The sequence below is a fragment of the Miniopterus natalensis genome, chromosome 13, assembly GCF_054644295.1.
Source record: "Miniopterus natalensis isolate mMinNat1 chromosome 13, mMinNat1.hap1, whole genome shotgun sequence".
Lineage (NCBI taxonomy): Eukaryota > Metazoa > Chordata > Mammalia > Chiroptera > Miniopteridae > Miniopterus > Miniopterus natalensis.
The window spans coordinates 32,720,285-32,735,401 of record NC_142093.1 but is presented as its reverse complement, the minus strand read 5'-3'; the positions used below and the strand labels follow the sequence as shown (position 1 = coordinate 32,735,401).

Here is a 15,117-nt window from a genome sequence, read left to right as displayed (position 1 = left end):
ATTGGAAGTATGAGAACAAGATGTTTTTGAAGGTTTGACTACAAATTAGTTTTACAGGATTTAAGTGTCTTGCTAATCTGATCCATACCTGAGATTATGAATAATTTTAGTTAAACTACTAACTTAATAAAACAAAAATATTTTTACTATGGAACTCGTAATTTATAGGGCTTAAATGTATTATTTTCAAGTTAAAAGTGAGAAAATTTTTAAAAAACAATACCAATTCACAAAGAAAAATTAAATAATACATTCTAATTCTTGTGATGAGTATAAAATAGCACTTTTACATGGCTATGGGTCTGGGAAGGAGATAAAGTTAAATACTAAAATTTTCTTACTAGTAATAAGTAGGAAAAAACAGTTAAAATTATTCACTAGAGAACTGAAAAATTAGCACAGCAACTTAGTTTATTTTTAACAACAAGAAAATTTGTCAGGCATTCAATAAATATAAATTCGTAAATATAGTTAAAAGAATTCTTAAGACTACAATGTGCTTATTTACATATTTTAAAAATAATTTGAGAATAAGTTCAGGTAATACATGAGAACAATTGCTTCGAAAATTATATACTCCTTGAATTTACTATCCCTTGAAAATTATATTACCTCAAAAAGAAACATTAGTGATCCACAACTGCCTACATGTCATTACAAAAGGAAGAATTAAATAAGAAGAGATACAGCGTCCTACAATATGAATTTAATGTGTGTTTAATTGAACTTCATAAATTTCTAACACAAAAAATTACATTTGTCCTAACCACTATGTTGTACACCTAAAACAAATATAAAATAATACTGAATATCAACTGTAACTGAAAAATAAATAAATAATTATATTGGAAATAAAATTGGGCTACCAGAAAAAGGGTTATTAATTAACACTCTGTCAAAGTCAAAGGAATTTAAATAACTCTTTGCAAATTGTTCTTCCAAATAAATATAAACAGGTAATGGCAAGTATAATGAAGCATAAAGTTTCTGTGACATTTTGGACCACCATATAAAATATTAGATAATTCCAGTAAAAAAATTATCTGATAAAATTTTTCTGCCATACAAACTGATTTTTCTATCAGTTAAAATAAAATCTATGTCAATAAACTAAAAATCACTTTAAAAGAGTGATTTTATTTTATTGTGGTAAAATATACATAACATAAAATTTACCATTTTAGTCATTTTAAGTGTACAGTTCAGGAGCATTGAGTACATTCACATCGCTGTGCAACCATCACTACCATCTATCTCCAGGACTTTTTCAAAAGGGTAAATGTTATGGTATGTGAATTATATAGTAATAAGGCTGTTATAAAAAGAACTATCTGAATGGAAAATACACAAAGGAACTTTAAGAGACAATGAAAATGTTCTATGTCTTCATTTGGGTGATGGATACTAGGTGAGCCCATTTGTTAAAACTCATCAAAGTGAATACTTAAAATATATGCAGTTTAGTGTATGTAAAATATACAAAACAATACAAAAGTTTCAAAACTTGCAATATACTGAAAGATATATTCTAAATTTTAAATGTTTCTAAAATGAGTAGTTATATTCAAATACATTATTCTAAATTACATATCCAGTTTCTTTAATAAAGTTGGAGAACTAATGACAGATATTTCTTTAGATTTAAAATTTTACTTTTCAAAGTTTTATGTTAATAGAGGTTATTTCTAATATTTCAAAATGAAGTTTTAAAATGAAAAACTAGTCCAATTTATAAATAACACAAATAAGCCATGTTTAGCTATCAAGCAATTATTTATAGTTCAGTACATGAACAACACTGATTTTGAATGTTTATCAATTGTGTAATGTGTTATTTCCTAAATTATAGTAACTGATGTATACAATCACCAATCATATATTTTATAATTTAAAGTGGATATTGATATTAAATCTTATCTAGCAAAGAACCAGCCTCCTACCCTTCAGATTCTTCAGTCTTTTCTCCACCACTATGAGTAGTACAATTTTCACTTTCTGAAGAACAGTTCCTTGTGGAAGCTATACTATGTCTTCCTTAAAGACAAAAACAAACACATACAAAAACAAAGGGGGGAGGTTAGCATTTCCAGCTCAGAATGGGTTTTTACCTAATGAATGGTTATACTGTAAATGCAGGTTCTCAAGGCTAGTTAAAGATGGTACTTGGTCAGGTGACATTTCCCTCAGTATTTCCAAAGGTCCATGGAAGAAATAGTCCAAAAAAGGGATAACAAATTGCTAATGTTATACTGAAGCTTTAAAAAAATCCTGATATGGTGTGTAGAAACAGGGTCAAATGCTCAAAAGCCAATAGTATAAATTTCTCTTCCTGAAGTAAATGTTTACATCAATACTTTGACCGCTGTTGCTGAGATTAAAATAACTCACTACACTCCGAGGATTTCTAAAAACAGTTATTTCCAAAGCAATTGTGAGAAACATCTCTTCTACCCTGCCACTGTGTCATGTGAAGCTATTTTTGACTGCAATAAAGATAAAAAAGGTAACACAAGAGACAAGCAAGATTCCCTCTGGGGAAGAGGGGGGAACTTTAAGTAAAAGGTATAGGGCAAATTCCTTTAAAATTTATGACAGTAAAATTTTGGTAAAGAACTTTTTTTGATAATAGTATTTGACCTGTATTTTTTTTAAAAAAAAAAATCTTTATTGATTTCAGAGAGAGGAAAGGAGAGGGGGAGAGAGAGAGAGAGAAACATCAATGATGAGTCATTGATCCGCTGCCTCCTGCACGCCCCCAACTGGGGACCAAGCCCACAACCTGGGCACGTGCCCCGACCAGGAATCAAACCCCGATCATCTGGATCCTAGGTCGACGCTCAACCGCTGAGCCACACCTGGCTGGGCATGACCTGTACTTTAACATTAAATTTTTTTTCATATACAGAAAAGAAAATTTTCTAAAACTTAGGAATATACAAATACGAATAGGTTTTTCTATTAATGTTTATATTAGCCTTTATATAAATAAAGAAAAGGTGACTGTAATACATAATATTTTGCAGAATTATTGTAAGGACAAACACTGCATTTTGTTTTCAAACCTTACCTGTTTTGGAAACTGCATCCTGACCAACTGAAGTTTCCTGAAATTCTCCGTGTGTGTCAAGAAGTGAGGATTTGATATACGTGGCTAAAGTTTCAACAGGACTCTCTCCAGCCATTAGGGGACTGTACTGGTTGTCAACAGGTGAGCTTCCACTGCTCTTCAGTTCCTCAAACCTTTTTGCACACTGTAATGATATAAAAGTAAGAAAATGCAGGTCTGGGGGACTTTAAATTAAAAAAATAAGAAAATACATTCTTGCCTACTATTTGAAGATACTTTGCTATAATTATTTTTTTTGTAAGTGAATATTAATCCACTGGGTAACTACTGAAAAATGAGCATATGTTTCAATACAAAAAAGCCCTTGAAAATTTTTTTTTTAATTCAGGGTAGAATTTTTTAAAAATACACTTTAACCCAAAGGCCTAATATGTTTATGCTCTTGTAGAAAAATGAAGAATGCCTTTATCAACCATATTTCCTGTGGTGTGTATCTATTATCAGATAGCAATTTTAATAATTTAGTTAAAAACCTGGCTAATATATTAACATTAAATGAATTTCCACCAGGAATAAGACCAAATTCTAACCTTCAACGGAAAGTAAACCAAAAAGTTTCTGATTTGTGACACCAGATTTTCTTTATTAAAATAATGAAGACTTTGTTCCTAACAGTGCCTTGCATAAAATATCGTAGTAACACTTCATTGCCACCTACTTGGACTTAGTTTGTTTAGTACAGTGTTTTCCCTTAACCCATTAGCTGGTCATGAAATCAACTGAGAAGGTCCAGATTAGCAAAACATTAAAATATATTAGAAAATATCAATAGTACATTAAGAATAGTAAGGCTAAGTACTCCTTCACCAAAATGCCTTCCTTACTATGTTACTATGGGTGTTGATCAAACAACACTGCTATAGCATCCATTTTTAATCTCATCAACATCGACGTGGATGGTAAATTCCATAGCAGACTGGAAGGCGCAAAGGAAGAAAAATATACACCTACCCTTCCTCTTTCTCTGGAATCAATTAAAAAAAAAAAGATATTGTGAGTGAATTTTCAGTTGTATAGACATACCAGGTGGGTTAATGTATTATATAATTTATATAGTTTTTATCTAGTCAAATCATATCATATGCACATTAAGTATTTATACCTACATATAAATAAGTAAAACTCAAAATTATTTTCTTGCTTTCTGATTTTTTCCTGGAGATATCTGTGGGACTGTTATTTACCTCTTTGGGTGTTAAGCCTGGCACAAGCCTTGCCACAGTTTCCCAGTTGATGGTCTGATGAATTCCGATTAATGGATAAATGAGCATGTCTAACACCATTTGGTTGTTATTGTTCAGGCAATTGTTGTTTTCTGAATACCCACGACTCATTTTTTGGAACTAGAAATAGAGAAGACAAATTTATTTACATCTGATATCCAAATGTTTTCAGAACATTATATATCAGTTTATGTCTTAAAAATTATCTGTTACTATGTAAAGGAAAATTAAAATTGACCTAAAATAAACACAAACTATATAGCTCAAACTCTTCAAATATAACAGCATTTTAACGTTATGACTCAATGGATGGATAGAAAAATGGACAAATATGTGATTAAAAGTATAATACAAAAATATTAATGGTAGAATATAACAGGTGGGTATACAGGTGTTTACTATGAAATTCTTTTGACTTTGCTATATGTTTAAACTTTTTCAAAATAAAACATTGGGGGCAGGAATTGTATACAATTAGTGTAATTGTAATCAAGTATACTTTGATTAGCAAAGTATAAATCAGGCACACTTAGGAAGATAGAATTAAACTGTAAAAAATAGCTAGTTAAAAAGAATTATAATTTCATTTTAGTCCTAAGCAATATTTATTTTTCTGAGTGAATGTCCATGCTACAAACAAGGGAGGCTGAACATACTTAACTTTTACTGATGTAATCAAATGAAACTTAAAACCAAGTTAATCTGACATTTTGGGATAAGCATAATCATTGTGCCAAGTGATTATTAACTATAAATGACAGAGAGATTATATGAAAAACTATAATTAGTGTTATTTTTATATATTTGTAACAACTTTTTTGGAAAAGTTCTCCTCTTCCTTGTCTTCAGAAGTAATGTAACCATTAGCTTGATAAGCTTTAACCCTTACATACACACTGGAACACACAGCCTGGCACTCACATAAAAAACCTGGACATCTACACACGTGCGTGCGCGCGCACACACACACACCCTCATGTGCTCACTCCTGCAGAGTGGAGGCTTCCCTTGCTTCCTCATCTGGCTCTCCACCCCTCTCTCCTCACGTCACATCCCCTATTTCAATCCAGGAGCCCTTGAATAACATATCCAATGACCAAGGGTGTCCAAAATCTTTGGGCAACAGGATTGCCAAGAAAAAAGGATCTACATGGCTTTCAAAATGAATGTAGTTCAATAAACATTCAGTGAGTCCCAACTATGTGCCAAGCATCAAAAATAAATATGGCATGGTCCCTGTCAAGGAGTTTATGGTCTAGTGAGGGATACTAACAGACAAACGGATCATTTTAATACCATTTGCTGAGAGCCAAAGCAGAGGGGAGCCATGGAGGGGCAGAAGAGGGACACATAAGAGCTATTACTTACTGAGTACTTCTAGGGATGGTGGAACTATTATTTCAATAAAATCTCACCACACCCCTGTAAGATAGGTGTTCTCCCTACTTTTACAAGATGAAGAAACAGGTTCAGAGAAGTTAAGTAATTTGTACAAGGCCACAGAACTAATAAGAGGCAGAGCCAGGTAAAACTGACTCTCACATCCTTATTGTTTCCATTATATACAAGAGATACAGTACAGGGGAGACAGCAGGTTAGGCATGATGGCTTGGGGTGGAGAAAGATAGAGTCTAACAGATTTTGAAGTTAGTTATAATTCAATGAAACAGTTTTGAAAGCTGTTTGTGAGGTAGGGTAGGGGAAAGGCTGTGGTATCAAAGTGAAAATGAAGCTACACCATTTAAACTTAGAGAATTTTAAGAATTTATGTCAATTATACTTCAATAAAGCCACAATTTAAAAAAATAATTTTAAAAACTTTTTTTTGTATCAATGTATGTGAGACATTTCTTATTTTCTTCAAACATCTGCTGAGCCTTCACTATGTACCAGGCATTGTATCTGAAGTTAGAACATAAACAGATGAAAATAAGACAAAGGCTAGTCATATCTATGATGAATTCTGGGTTGGGAATATAATCACCAAAGAGAAGCTGTTCCTATGGAAAATATCATCTATTTTAGGATAAGAAGTACAAAGTGAGGATCCACTGACAGACTGGTACAGGGCCAAAAGTAGTGCACATAGGACTCTGCAGCTCTGCTTTGAGTATTAACTCCACATATGCTAATTAAGGCAAGTCATCTTAACTTCAGCAGTAACATTAAATGATAATACCTCTGACCGACATCATAGAAGAATCAAAGGGATTATTTTGTGAAAGCACTTTGAAGACAATAAAAGCACCCCACAAATGTGATGCAGCATAAAATAACAGGATCTATCTCCTAGGATTGTGCTGAGGATTTTGAGATGTTTAAATGTTGGGATGGGGTGTTGGAGTATAGAAGCTCTCAGGTCAACTACGACTAGTACTATGTAACTGTTTACATAAAACATTGATATAGGACATCAGGTGGTGCACATCAAAAGTTATCCTACATGTATCTGCATGAGCATTAAAAAGAAACAAAGAAAAACACTAAGCACTCTAAAATCACAGTTTTCTAGCAACAAGAGACTACCTATTGATGGGCTAGAATCATGTTGTGGATACAAGTATAGACTCTGGAGGCATATTGCTCAAATTTCATTCTGGTTCTACCAGTTAAAGTATTATATGGTTCAGATTACTTATTTCTGTGCCTCAATTTCCTCATCTATAAAACAAAAAATAGTGGCTAGCCCACATACTTCTGAGGATACATGGACCAAGCTACCTGGTACAACAGTAAGAACTATATAATGTTTGTAGTAGTAACATTACCATTCCAGAGATCCTCAGATTAACGAAATTCATAAAGATAAATGTGGCAGAAAAGGAGAGACAGTAGCTTTTCAATGAAGTACACTTTTGACAAAATAAATAGAAAGTCAGATCTAGATTCTTATCCAGTTTTACCACTTTCAATTGTCCCAGCTATAAAAAAAAAATACCTACTTTTGTCGTTACTGTAAGGATTAAATAGTAATATATAAAGCACCCAGCACACTATGTGGCATACAAAAAGTGCTCAGTAAATAATTTATCACCACTATTATTATTTTTCCCCTTCCAATTTTGGTCATTATTGGCATTCAAAAAATCTAAGAATTATTTTAATAACCATAAATCAGTAACTGTAAATCGCTGCCTTGAGCCCACTTGAAGAGAGACTTTACAGAATTTCACTGGTCTCGACCTGTGAGTCTGGCTCACCATCACTTTTCCTACCATGCAATTTGACATGTTAGGGTACGGGGCATTTTTTAATAATTTGTTTGGGCCTTAGAAAACAGTCTAAAACATAATTCAGGGCATGGAACTCGGTGCTTCCCTCCCCCCCCCTTCCAAAACATTTACTTAAAATTCCTAAAATATTTATTGTGACCTACAATGTGTAGGCCTCTGTTAGCTAATCAAAAATGCAATCCAGACTAAACACTTAAAAACTTGTATGTACACTTCAAATATGACACTCATACACACGTTTAAGAATAATTTAAATCATCTAGAGGTGAAAATTTGCTTTCTGTTGACATTTTTCTCTACACAACTGAATCACACCAAGCCGGGGAGAGTGCCCGGTGTCAATCCAGTCGGATGAATGAATGTTCAGGAAAGCCTCCCTCAGAGCCTGGATGTAGGTACGGGGGGCACAGCGCTGACGGACAGTCCACAGTAACACCCACTCTCTCAGAAGAACTGTCACAGTGCATCCCACGGGGGGGGGGGGGGGGCGTAGACATAGAAAACTGACAAGAAGTTTGAAGCTCAAATGACACCACTACTAAATCTACTCCCATTCACGACAAAATATATTTTAAAAGTTAACGTTTAAGCTGCAACGTGTTACTTACCAGAAATAAAGATGCTACTTGTTTACTACGCTACACTCTAAGAGCGCCCTTCATGTCGTCTCCTCCACTCCCACAAGCTTGGTTTATTTCAATGTCTCTGTGCGACCAACCTAACTAGTTAAGGCCAGCAGAGGTCCACAGCTGGCATCTCATTGTTAATTGTTTTTTCCTTTTTGAAATTGACAAAGGCTCCTCGGGACAGCAGTTTCCCCCGAGCCGCGGAGGGAAGGGGAGCGAGGGCGCGGAGGCAGGTCGAAGGCCCCGGCAGGGCGGGGCGGAGGGCGCCCCGAGGCGCCCCGCACCGGGGGAGCCCGGCGTCCCCGCTTCCAGACCCCCGAGAACCGCGCCGGCGGCTTCCGTCGTGAAGGAGACAGTAATCACATCTGACACCCGGAATGAACGGAGCAGAGCCCCGACACCTTCGGCGGGGCCCCTGCGCCGCGCCCCGCGCTCAGCCTGCAGAGGGACCCGGGGCGGACAAAGGCGTCGGGCGGAGGGGCGCGGCCGGCGCGACCCGCGGGGCGGCCGGCGGGCGGGCAGAAGCTGGTTCCCCCGGCAGGTGCGCGGGCGGGACGGGTGGAGGGGCTCCGGGGCGGGCGGCGCCAGCGGGCGGCGGCCGGCGCCGGGGCGCGTTCGCGGGCGTTTGGGCGAGCGGGACCCCGGCCGGCCCGCCGGGATGGAGGCCGCGGCGGGAACGCGCCGGCTGCCAGCGGCACCGCCCCTCGCCGCACTTCCCGCCCCCTGGCCGGCACCCGAGCCCCCTCGGCGTCTCGCTCACCTTCACAGGCCCGCGGCGGCCCTCGCTGCACCTCCGTCAGCGGCGGCGGCCGGCTCGGCCCGCGCTCGGGCCATACGCTCCCGCGCCCGGGCCCGCAGCCCCCGCCGCAGCCCTCACATCGAGCCCTCACGCGCCGCGCCGCGCCGCGCCGCGCCGCGCCGCCCCGCCCGAGGAGCCGCCGGGGACCAGCGCCCGGGGGCGGGGGAGCGCCAGGCCCAGGGCCGCCCGGCCAATCGCGGGCCAGCGCCACAGCGGCGGAGCCAATGAGCGACGAGCTCCTGTCGGGCGGGAGGGAGCCGAACGCGCGGCTGCGGCGCCTCGCCTAGGTCTTCCCCAGCTCCCGGGACTGTCGCAGTGCAGCGTCCCCACCCTCCCGCGTCCTGTCCCTTGGCAACCAGAGCCTCCAAGCCGGATCTTAGGTGACCAGCTCCGAGTCCGGAAGAAAGGGGGAATATGGGAGGGAGAGAAGAACTCGAGTAACGGGCGTGCGAAATGGCTTTCGGGGCGGGTCGCTTTGGTACAGCGGCTTAGATTAGGCAGAATGGCAAAATTGTGTGACCCGAGAGACACTGAAATTGTCTTTGGTTAAGCATCGTCTTTATCAGGAGGCGTCTCTTGAAAAATGTAAATAACTCTGGGTGACAAATTCAGCTTTTATTCACACCAGTAGGTTCCGCCTGTGTGTGACTGTGTTACCGCTGGGAACCTGGTACGATGTATACAGCCCAGTCTTGGAGGGTAAGTGCCACACACCACATTTTAAATTTCCACTTGGGATATGTCTGTTCTGAGGACCGAAAACTAAATGTCAGAGTCAGAGGGGACAGAAAAAGCCAAGCCCCATCCAAATGAATAATTCCTGCGGGGAGGCCTGATGATGGCGTGGCCAACTGGACAGAAAACGTCCTTTTTCCCCAACTGGATCACCTGTGAATTCCTGCAAATCTTTCGCTCTTTTTGTTCCGCGAAGACATTCAAGTTAGGCAAGTTCTGTAGCACAGATTTACCAGGTGACTTCGTGAGAGAGACTGCTGGCCGGCTTCCTTTCCTCTCCCACGCGGGCTGGCGCCCCGCGGTGCGGGTGCCGAGCCAGCTCCACGCGGGGCGCCAGCAGGACCCCTGCGGGACTGCAGAGCGGTAACGCGGAGGGACCCGGGCCGCCGACCGCCTCGCTGGCACCGCTGCCTAACGCGCCCTGCGCGGCCTGCCCGTCCGCCTCGGGACGTGTCAGTCTTGCTTTAGCTGGTGCCCTTTTGACCTACTTGTTACAGAAGCTCAGCGAAGCCCCTGAAAGGGAGAGTTGGTAGCGAGAGTGGTGTGCAACAGTAACAGAGACCCAAGACCTACATGGCGTTGGCAGGTGGAAGCCTACTGCAGGCTGGAGGGCTGCTGACTCGTCCCAAATGTACTGGGGAGAGTGTCACCCCAGTGAACTTGGAAGGCGGGCTGTCAAGCCTACAGCTCTGAGGGAAGTAGTTCAGAAAAGTTCAGAATGTGAGTTTGTGTTGGCGGCCGCCCCTTGCTTTCAGCAAGGCGCAGCAAAGAGAAGTGCAATCAGTTAGGAATGAACCAGTTCGCAAGCAGAGGCATTAGAGAACAGACTTCCACTACGGGGCCTCGCCGGTAACATCTGCTCCGGCTTTTGATCCACATGTGACTATGCATCTCTGGGGGATCAGTGCAGGCACTTAATGTTTGAAGGGTATCCTCCTCATCTCTCTCCAGTCTCTTCTAGAACGAAATTCATTTACAGAATGACAGAGCTAGAAAGGATCCTTGAACAGTCAACTTCTTCAATCTTTTCATTATAAGGTCAGAGAAAGTTTAAGTGACTTGTCCAAGGTCAGATAGCCGACTCAGGTTCAATGACCTTTGCCCAAAGAAGAATCTGTCTTTGGTATTGTACAGATGTCCCTTCCTGAGGCCTTTTTTGCAGAATGGCCTCTTCCATCCACTTTCCCTTCCTCAGCAAGTCTAACTCGTTTGTGTTCATAAGCTCACCTATCCCTCAATTAGGTTTAGCACAGACTAAGTTGCTTTAACAAAGAGACCCAAAACACAGTGGCTTAAACATGATACAGGTTTATTTCTCTCAAATTACAGTACAGGTGGTAGTTCAGGGCTGGCATGGCTGCTTTGCCATCCTTGACGCATAACTTCCATCATGGCATCTGAAATGGCTGCAAACGCTCACTCTAACTTCCACACCCCACATAAGAAATGGAAAACAGCAAGAAATGCATGCCCCAGGACTCTTTAAAATTTGAATGAATTGGGGTGACATTGGTTAATAAAATTATATAGATTTCAGGTGTACAATTCTATACTACATCATCTATATCATGCCCCAGGACTTTTAAGGCATGGTCCAGAAGTTACATGTGTCACTTCCACTTGTGTCCCATTGGCTACAATTTAACCATAAAGGAGGAGGCCAGATAATGTAGGCTCCATTTGAGCAGCTGTGTACCCAACTAAAAGGTGGGAGTCCCACTTTTAAACTATGGGAGAGTGAATACTGATGGTCAATAAGCAGTCTCTACACAACAGTCTAGTTTCAAGGATTATATGCTACCCAGACCTCTATTATTGACTTCATTACAGTAACTTATTTTTGAAACATTTTTAACTAGTGAAATGTGAAACTAAAAAGGAACTCCATTAGTACTATAAAATATATATATATATATATATATACACTTAGATAAATGGATGAAAGGCAATAAAAATAAATGCAATGTCTTTTGGACTCCAGCTACTACCAAACATGATTGCAGAGCATGATTTAAAACGTAACTTTCTTCATGACAAGGCAAAGAGCTGTATAAAACAACAAAAAGAAACAAAATGTGGAAAAGTAAAAGATATAGCAATAAGCACATTTCCTTCATCTGCTTCAAGTCTGGAAGAAATCATGTTGGAGGCCATGTTCACTTCCCCCCAAAAGTCTCTGATAGTTATTATATCCCAGTGTATTCTTTTTACTACCCCAAGGTGGAGGCCCTGTTCACAAAAGCCACTAGAATTGATATGCCTCATGTTCAGAATCCAAGTCCAACATGGTGTCATGTATGTGTTTGTGTGTGTGGCAGTTCTGTGCCTAACACTGTAGACTCTTGACTGCTTATTCCTGAACAATATTTCCCCCTGTCCCTCAGTACCTGTGCTAGCAATAGGTAGGAAATTTTCCACTCTTCTAATAGGCTGCTACAAGACAGTATCCCCATTCCTAAAGGGCACTGTCCCACCTGATCCCCTTAGCAGGTCTTTTGTCTTTAAATACAGTTCCTGATTCAAAATTGCATCTTGATAGCCTGGCTATTAGCAAGTGCTTATCACCTTTAACAAGAACACTTACCCCATTGTCAGGTGCTCTGCTAGGTGCTTAACACAGTATCCTTTCAACAACTCAATGAAATAGATATTTAGAACTTAATGGGTATTAACAAGTTTCAAATGGAAAATGTGTTAACTATTTGTAAGTTCACTTTTAAAAAGGTGTTTTCTCACTTGGCCAGGATGGCTCAGTGGTTGAATGTTGCCCCATGAACCAAGAAGTCACTGTTGGATTTCCGGTCAGGGCACATGCCGGGTTGTGAGCTCCATTCCCAGGAGGGGGCGTGCAGGAGGCAGCTGATCCATGTTTCTCACCAATGTTTCTCTCTCTCCTTCTCCCTTCCCCTCTCCCTAAATAAAAACATTTAAAAATTTTTGTTTTCACATACAAATGGAAAAACAGTATAGTAGTGTATGTTTAATCATTAATACAATGGTTGAGATTTTTCCAATTGATTTATGAGTTTAGTTGCCATGTACCACATATGGATGAAAATTTTCAAACAATATTGCCATAGACTAAAAAACACACACACAAAACTACAGTTGTAAATGTACCTGCTTTTTTTTCTCTGAGTCAGAAGGCACTTAGAAGTCTTCCTAAACCTCAAAGCAGAAGTTTCCAAATGTCTTAGTTTATGGACCTGTTGTGAGGACATGTGGCAAAATGGGGGAAAAAATATATGCTTGCAGGTTTATTAGTAGAAATTATGCCTTTTCTACTTTCTGGTGTTAATATCCTTTCTTCATTCCTGGCTTCTCCTCACATCCCATTGAGGATATTGAGTTTCCCAGTTAATTTCAAACGAAGGATTAGTTTTTACAAAGTAAATATTAAACAAAACAACTCAAAGAAACAAAAACACATTTCTTGACTTTTCACAATGTAAAACTTGAAATAATTGGCTATGAGTGTCTGGAAATTGGAGGGAAGTTCTCACTTTTGGCATTGTGGTGGGCTACATGTGAGGCTCTCCTGCTGAACAAGACCCTGTCTGAGACATACACATTAAGGCGCTGTGAGTTTCACAGGAAGTTGGGGGCAGGCAAAAATCTATCAGATTCAGTGAGCTGGGAAACTGCAGGAAGAAAGGAGGGGTGTGGGTACCCTGAGGGTAGATGCCCAAAGCTGTCAGGAGTCTGAGCTTTGGGCCAGTAAGTAGAGTGAGGGTGAGGGGAAAGAGATCCTGGTCTCCTACTCTTACTTAAGACTTTCAAGGGAGTACTTAGTTGGTCCCAGAATATGATGCATCCATACTATCAGTAGAGGCAGAAGTGAATCCTCTGTGGAGTCAAGCCCGCCCAGTTTTGACCTGCAGAACTCACAGATTAACAAGCAATAAGCTCAGAAAGGTCACCACAAACATGAAGAGGCCAGATACTATGCGTGGGCATCAGAACAAACAATAAACATTTTAACTTCTAAGGATTTGCAGATACTGGAATTCTTGTAGACATTAACATGGTGTCCTTAAATAAAGGGCACAATATATGATCAATGATGAACAAGCAGATTGAAAAAAAGAACTTTTAGATACAATTATTAAAATATAATTAAATTTAAAATATAATTATGAAAATTTAAAGAAACCACAGTGAATGAATTAAATGGTAAATTAGAAATAACTGAAGAGTGAACATGCAAATAAATACACATGAAAAGTTATCCAGATTGCGGCACACAGAGACAGAGATGGAAATACAAAGACAAAGCTATGAAGGACAGAATGTAGTTTAGCACATGTCTAATTTGAATCTAAAGAGAACAAATAGAATGGAGATAACTGTTGTGAAACTTCTAGAATTGAGTAAAAAGATGAATCCAAAGGTCCACAGATCCTGGAAGCAAATGTATTACAAAAACATTTGTAATGCATTGCTGTGGGAAATTAAAAGTATCAATTCTACTTAGCTATCTAAAAGATTTGCTACCTAAATGACTTGTGTTGTGGTCTTTTCTCCAGGGCTTACTTTCCAATTGAAATTTACTGTATTGGCTTAAAATGAAAACTTCTTTAGTGTGCTGAATGTTATGAATGTATTAGTGAAATTTAAAAATCAACCAAGTTTGCCCAGCCGGGGTGGCTCAGCGGTTGAGCATCGACCTAGGATCCAGGAGATCGCTGTTTGATTCCTGGTCAGGGCACATGCCTGGGTTGCAGGCTCGAACCCAGTGGGGGGCATGCAGGAGGCGGCCCGATCAATGACTCTCTCATCATTGAGTTTCTCTCTCTTTCTCCCCCTCTCCCTCCCCTCTCTGAAATCAATAAAGATGTATTTTTAAAAAATCAACCAAGTTTAAACTGCACAAAAATTGAATTATCAAAGGCATATAGTTTGATACTCCTACATATTTTAATCTTAACAATAAATTAAGTCTACTAACAGTGTAAACAAATGTAAAACTTTTGCATTATGAATATCTAGGAAAATACTGTTTATTATAGCTAGTAGTTATAAATTTAAGCTATTAATTTACCCTGTACTCATCATTAATTATGTTAGGGTTAATTTCATATGCTCTTCCTAGAGGGAAACTGACATTAATGAGAGTATTGGGAAAAGACAGTATGATTTATCCGCTCTTTCAACATATGAGTGCCTAAAATATGCGAGGTACTGTTTCATTGTGGGATGCAGGAAAACATGAAGCAATATATACTACAAAAACAAAACAAAACAAAAAAGCAAAGAAGGATAAGGGAATGTAGAGGGTTGCAGTTTAAAACAGGGTGACATGGATGGGCTCATTGAGATGACCCTTGGGCAATGACCAGAAAGTTGCGAAGAGGGCTGTGAGAATCTCTGGGAA

At 39.7% G+C, this 15,117-nt stretch overlaps 1 protein-coding gene across 2 annotated transcripts in view; it reads right to left on the bottom strand.

Moving 5' to 3' along the window:
• The window catches only part of SANBR (SANT and BTB domain regulator of CSR), a 33,821-nt gene extending 24,779 nt beyond the window's left edge, over positions 1-9,042 (bottom strand). The window contains exons 1-4 of one of the 2 annotated variants that reach the window (XM_087823583.1): positions 8,970-9,042; positions 4,312-4,470; positions 3,068-3,251; positions 1,941-2,034 (exon numbers count right to left, since the gene is read on the bottom strand). In XM_087823583.1, the coding sequence (XP_087679709.1) occupies positions 1,941-2,034; positions 3,068-3,251; positions 4,312-4,461 (428 nt within the window). In that variant the 5' untranslated portion in view covers positions 4,462-4,470; positions 8,970-9,042. Of the gene's footprint in view, positions 1-1,940; positions 2,035-3,067; positions 3,252-4,311; positions 4,471-8,191; positions 8,285-8,969 lie in introns of those variants that run through there. The other variant, XM_016214041.2, reaches the window with a different exon arrangement.
• Positions 9,043-15,117: the final 6,075 nt, after the last annotated feature.